At 40.1% G+C, this 6,417-nt stretch overlaps 1 protein-coding gene across 1 annotated transcript in view; it reads right to left on the bottom strand.

Moving 5' to 3' along the window:
• The window catches only part of LOC119419995 (endoplasmic reticulum junction formation protein lunapark-B), a 26,676-nt gene extending 21,467 nt beyond the window's left edge, over positions 1 to 5,209 (bottom strand). The window contains exons 1-3 of the mRNA XM_037687365.1: positions 5,084 to 5,209; positions 3,944 to 4,005; positions 3,110 to 3,151 (exon numbers count right to left, since the gene is read on the bottom strand). Coding sequence (XP_037543293.1) covers positions 3,110 to 3,151; positions 3,944 to 3,970 — 69 coding nt within the window. The 5' untranslated portion in view covers positions 3,971 to 4,005; positions 5,084 to 5,209. The remainder of the gene's footprint in view (positions 1 to 3,109; positions 3,152 to 3,943; positions 4,006 to 5,083) is intronic.
• Positions 5,210 to 6,417: the final 1,208 nt, after the last annotated feature.

Here is a 6,417-nt window from a genome sequence, read left to right as displayed (position 1 = left end):
TTACTTCCTGAATTTTGTTCTGTGAAGAACCCAGAGAGGGTTATTTGATTGTGCTTTCTGGAAAACAATAAATTTTTACGTTTAGGCACTCCTGCAATCGTCACACTTTTTCTGTTACAAACTGACTCCGGCCCTCCACCAGAGAAGGGAAAAGTTATGTGGCCCTCACAGGAAAAAGTTTGGGGACCCCTGAGCTACACGCTCCTTCGAGGAGTCTCTAGGCGGGGGGTGAGGACGGAGGAATAGATGGTCACGCACAGAGATTCTGTGCAGAGTCCTCTCCTCCTCTCCAAATACTGTCCTTACTCATCGAGGCTGCAAACTGAAAAACACCCCCTCTCCCCTCCTCTCAGACCCCCGAAACAGAAACGATCATTTATTCAACAGAATAAATAAATTCCCTGTGGACAGTGCACGTTACGCACAGTGTCTCCAAACAGCTCTACAGAGCGCACGCACATCAGCAGGTGTCTGAACTCCTGCTACATTTCAGACATGATAAATAAAAAAAGCTTACTGTAAAAAATAAATTAAAAATACAAAGATAGAAATGTTTGATGTTATTCACATTATACATCACGTTTCAAAACAACAGTGCTAATTTGTCCAAATAACAACAGTGATCAAAACGTCAAAGACAGTCCAATTTACTATAATAAAAAACGGATGGATGGATGGATGGATGGATTGTCCTTAGTTGGACAACAGAGAATTGAATCCTCCAGGTGCTTCAAATGGTGCCACGAAACTGGAGCAAGAGCGGAGAAGAGTTCAGCTCAGAACCGTGAAGTGAGAGGAGGGGGTTTAGGACACCTGACAGAGTCGGAGCTGCTTCACACACAACCCTGAGGCTGTTAGACTCATGAATCTCTAACTAGAATAATCACTGTGAAAAACCATATCATGTTGCTGCTGATCTGTTTCATGTTGCTGCTGATCTGTTTCAATGTTGATGTGTTCATGCGTGCACATCTGCTCACAGACTCATGTTCATGTTTGTGCTGATGTTCAATGTTTTATGTTATGAGTGCTTAGTGTATATTTAGTTGATGTTTTTCTTAGTTCATATCTTAGATGTTATTACTGTTTTTCTTATACATTTTATTGTTGGATGTAACTGGGACTCTGTGTACATAATTTCGCTCCACCACATGTACCACATGAGGTGCGAATGACAATAAAGAAACTCTGACTCTCTGACTCTGTTCTTCTCCAGAATAGTAATTTCATTAAGTGTTTACAAATGTAGGTAAATGTTGATGTATAACAACCTGTTAAAATACACCAAAATGCAGGAAATGGCAACTCTGTTATTCAAAATTTTCTGCGAGAGGACCCACACCCCCCCCCCCCCCCCCAAAACAGCCTGCCCCCTGTTCCGGCATCCTTCAGTTTACAAATTAAGCCCTGTGTTTCATTGCTAGAATTTTTTTTTCATTTTTACTCAAATTGCTGCGTTGTTGTCTTGTAGAAAACAAAGATCAAATACACGTGACCTGCTTGATTTTGTAATGGTGATTGTGGAGATGTTTTAAATTAATTTCTGTAAATTAAATCTTAACATGAAGAACAGTTTGTTTTGTTAAGGTTGTATCAGATATGTGCAGCTGGAGGATGTTACTGAGATAAATAAGTCAGTCTGATATAAAAGGAATGTGGTTCAAGCCAAATAAATTTCTGTGAATGAAAACAATTCCAGTCTAGGTGTAAACCCCTTCCTGATGTCAAACATTATGAAGTAATTCTGCTTCAGTACCAGTCTGATTAGTTAATCATGAACACCTGATGTCAGACAGCTGCTTCAAGAGTTTCTTGCTGGAAAGCTGCCAGGTTTACTGTACAAAGTCTGTTACCATGGTGACAGACTTAAATATAAAGTCCAACACACCACCATTATAGTCTTGAATGATGTTAAGGGTCACTGTCATAGAATAAGCTGGTTATGTGTTTTTGCATTCGGGTCAAGCAAGTGTTAGAAAAAAACCTTAAGGAAACACTCGAGCATGCGGCCGATGATTACTGAAGGCTGATGACATCACGACCGAGATCAGGCACAAGCAGGAGTGTGGCACTCGGCGCACTCTCTCCCCCTTTCGTCTTCTAAAACCAGTAATGAATCTCCCACTTCCTTGTCGAAGTCCTAACGCTGTCTCCGTTTTTCTTTCTCATCACTGCCTCTTCAGTCTGAGAAGGTTCTGACTCCGCGGCTCCATCCTCCACCTCTAACAGAAGTTGATGCTTCATGTTCAAAAATAGTCTCGTTTTGACTCAAACACACAAACTGGCTCAGTTAAACACTCTACACCCTTCCTATAAATCCAAACACACTAAAAATCACAAATTTCTCAAATCTCATTACTCACTCTCTCGGTCTCTATCACTGCTGAACTTCCTTCAATTTCTGCTTCTTTTTCTCCTTATTCCTCTAGATTTTTTTTTGTGGGTGAGTTGTTTGTTAGTTCGGTGGGGGTGGGGTAAAAATGACTGGGGGATTGGGGTGTTTTCTCCATGAGACTGCCCATCTTTGATGCTGCCTCCAGCCTTGACCATTACAAATCTGGCAGTCTCAAATGATCAGATCCCTGGTGTGACGTCACACCCCGTATATGGAAGGGGCTGTTTACAAAGGCGAGACTGAAACGGCTAGAAAGTGTCATAAAAATTACGTTTTTAAAACCAGTTTACGTTACTTTTCAACGTTTGCCACAGAGCATAGGTATTTATTTATCACGCCTCTATCATATTTCACTCAATGTGTAATATGAAAAAATGGATGCTATGGATGGGTGTTGAACTTTCTGAACAGAAAATGTTAGGTTTCCCTAAACTTGAAATGGTTCATTTGAGTTTTCAATAAAATGCTGGAATACCCCCTAAAGTCTCCCACAGTTTTATGAGTCATCATGTCACTGTGTTATCTGCCAACTTAGCTATAGCTGTTTTTTAAAGAGCTCCCCGGTGAACATTTGGAGTGTACACCAGCGTGCTTTGGATCGTTTTATTTGTCAGACTTTTTGCATGATTCTCACTTTGCCAATCAAACAATATATTCTTGTGATGTTGTTCTGTTGAGTCTATTATCAAATTAAATACAGAAATTAGTCAATACCTTATCCAGGTTCTCCAGCTGCTCTACTGTAGTAGGTTTTGTCTAGAATGAGGGGAAAAAAAGATCAGAAAAATATCCTGCGGTTCATTAACATTAGCACCAGACAATTTTAATAGACTCAAAATAAGATAAGTGACAGAAAATAAGTATTGTTTCTGTAAACTAATGTGCTCATTTGGAACCAATCAAAAGATCAGTTTCTGCTTCTTTGAAGACCTCAGTGATTAGTAAAAAAGACATAGATGTTTAGATTTACATTTGTAATTAAAGACAAACCCAAAGCTTGGGCTGTAACTGAATGTGAGACAGTATGACAGACATTTCTGCAGTAAAAAGCTTTTGACTGAACTTTTTTTACACCTAGACACCCAAGCACCAGGTTAGGACTCTGTGGTCTACACTCATCTGCAGGCCAGCAGTCACTCTTTTAGGGATGAAGATGTTCACATCCTTGATAGAGAAGAATGCTGGTCTTTATGAAGAGAACTTGTCCATCATTAAACAGGGGCGGAGGCCTCCATGTTCACCTGTCCCCCTCTTATAATGATGTTATTGCTAGTATCACTTGGTCCTCTGTGAATAGCAAACAGCCATCAGTGCGCTAATAATCAATTGTTAGACTGATGGTCCTCCTCTTGCATGTGAACAACTAGTTTTGGCTGTCACCAGAAAACTGCTGATCCACTATGTGAAGGTGCTGCTTAAAAGTCTGAGTTTGTTGCAGCTCCTCAGACTGAAGAAGTCTTTTGGCTAAAAGACGAAACATTTTTCTATCCAGAGGCCCTGACTCAACCTTGTTAGTATTATTTGTGTGTTGTTTTTAAACTCTCATACCTTCCATCGAGAAATCAAGGCTCCCATTTCTGTCTGTTTCAGTGAGCTCCTCTTTAGGTTCACTATGAGAGAGAGAAACTCGTAAACACAAATCTAACAAGGTTTACTGAAATTATTGAGCATGCATCAGGACATGGTAAACACGAAGTAATACAAGGAATATATACTGGACACTAATTCAAGTTACAGAAGGCCAATTTTCACTCACAAACATCTGCCTTTGCCTTTCAGCAACTGGAGATAAACTTTGTCAAAATGCAACCATTTAATTTACCTGAATAATGCAAACCCATAATAAGAACTAAAAGTTAAACCTTCAGTGAGATATGTGTGTTTTATGTGTGTAAACAGTACATGGTGTTGTTTCACTATCTGAAACATTTTCTCTGTATGTTGAGAAGATAAAAGATTTAAACCTTTTAATGGGGGTCAGACATTTATCTTAAATAAATGTTTACCTGATGAAACAACGACTGCTGAACTTCAGTAAACACAATCGATCTGAAGAAACTACTACAGATTTTTTTCAACTATTTTAATGTTCACGCTTTGAAGATTTAAAAAAATCAACCAAGGAAAGAGAGCTGTACGTTTCTTTATTAAGATAAATTAATTAGATTTGACCCTGAAGAAAACCCTACATCAATAAATAATGTAGAATAAAACATGTTTAAAAACACTGATCATCATTACATATCTGCAGGGTGAACTTTAAAGCTGAACCGCCTTTTAGCACATTCAGCCACTGGGTAAACCTTATGGATGATTGTAAAATGTGTTTGTTTGGGTCAAATAAGCCTGTCACATTACTTAGTTTAGGCATGAACGCTTTATTATACAGCTAACATATATTTTCTACGTATGTTGGCGATGCACGCTAGCTGGTTCAGCATAATCTATATTAGTATTAGAATCATTAGAGAGGTATTACGTAAACTTGTAACTTTATCTTCAGTAACAGTAAAACATAAATCATAACATAAAAGTGGGCGATAACGTCTGGATCATGGACAGCACAGCTAAAAGTCTGCTAGCTAAAAACACTGTCCGAGAGCTACACAGAGCTGTCAAAGCAAACATATGTATGTGGGTCAAACGGCTTTATTTGTTTTAATTACTAAAATTTATTCATATACTTACATCAGGTGGAGTATGAATTGTTATTCACCGTTTGTACAGCCCAAGAAACCTTAAAAACTAGCAGCATTTGAACTGACACGACTGCGGCTACGTGTAAAACAGAAACAGCCAGTAGCCAACCACCGCAGAGCTGGAGAGGCGCTTCTTCTTCTACGGTTTCAAAAGTTTGACAAACGCGTTTCAGGTGCATTACTGCCACCAAACGGACTGGAAGGTGAACAAAGCGATTAGACCAGGAGTCTGCAATCTTTATTCATTCAACCTTTATTTATACAGGTTAGTCTCATTGAGTCTCGAGGACTCATTTACAAGACAGACCTGTTTTAAACAAAGAGCACAGATTACAACAATAGGCAATAATAAAAAGCATATAAAATAAGAATTTAATGGAAAAGATGAGGCAGCACGGTGGCGCAACTGGTAGAGCTGCTGCCTCTCAGCGAGCAGGTGCTTGGTTCAAACCCCGGTCCAGGGGCCTTTCTGGGTGGAGTTTGCGTGTTCTCTCCGTGCATGCGTGGATTTTCTCCGGGTACTCCGGTTTCCTCCCACAGACCAAAAACATGCATGTTAGGCTGATTGGTAACTCTAAATTGTCCCTAGATGTGAGTGAGAGAGTGAATGGTTGTTTGTCTCGTTTGTCTCTATGTTTCCCTGTGATGGTCTTGCGACCCGTCCAGGGTGTACCCCGCCCCTCGCACAGTGATTGCTGGACATGGGCACCAGCGACCCCCCTGACCCAAAATGGAATAAGCGGGTAAAGATAATGGATGGATGGAAGAGATGATGTACAAAACTAACAAGAACAGCTACATTATAAAGCGATACAAAATACTAAAAACTGTGTTGGGTTTTGCCATGATCTTAGCAGTTATTTGAAGTCACTTAGAGAGGTCACGGTTGAGCACTTCAGATATTTTTTCAAGGTGTTCCAGGAAACAGGAGTGGAGTAGGAGAAAGGCCCGTTTTCCTAGTTCAGTCCGCACTGAGGGTACACTGCATGTAATTATTTCCTGAGAGTGCACGCTGTAGCTGCAATGATGAAGTGACATGTAGGAGGAGATATATGAAGGCAGCAGACCAAGACGCGATTTAAAGATGAAAATGTACCAGTGTGAGTGTCTATGTAAAGTTAATGATGTCCAATTGACCAATGAATAGAGCTTTAGTATGTGACATCACTGTTTCCACCGAGCGGTGGCCAATGGGATATGATCGCCATCTTTGCTGTCCTTAATCATAACTGTCGAAAACAAAGATTTCTCGCTGAATTTTTTTAATCTCACCAAGATGGCTGCGCTCTCAGGAGCCACAGCTTCACAGGCTCCTGGTGCAAT

This window comes from Nematolebias whitei, chromosome 1 (assembly GCF_014905685.2).
Source record: "Nematolebias whitei isolate Nwh7 chromosome 1, NemWhi1, whole genome shotgun sequence".
Classification (NCBI taxonomy): Eukaryota; Metazoa; Chordata; class Actinopteri; order Cyprinodontiformes; family Rivulidae; genus Nematolebias; species Nematolebias whitei.
This window is presented reverse-complemented; position numbering and strand designations above follow the sequence as displayed.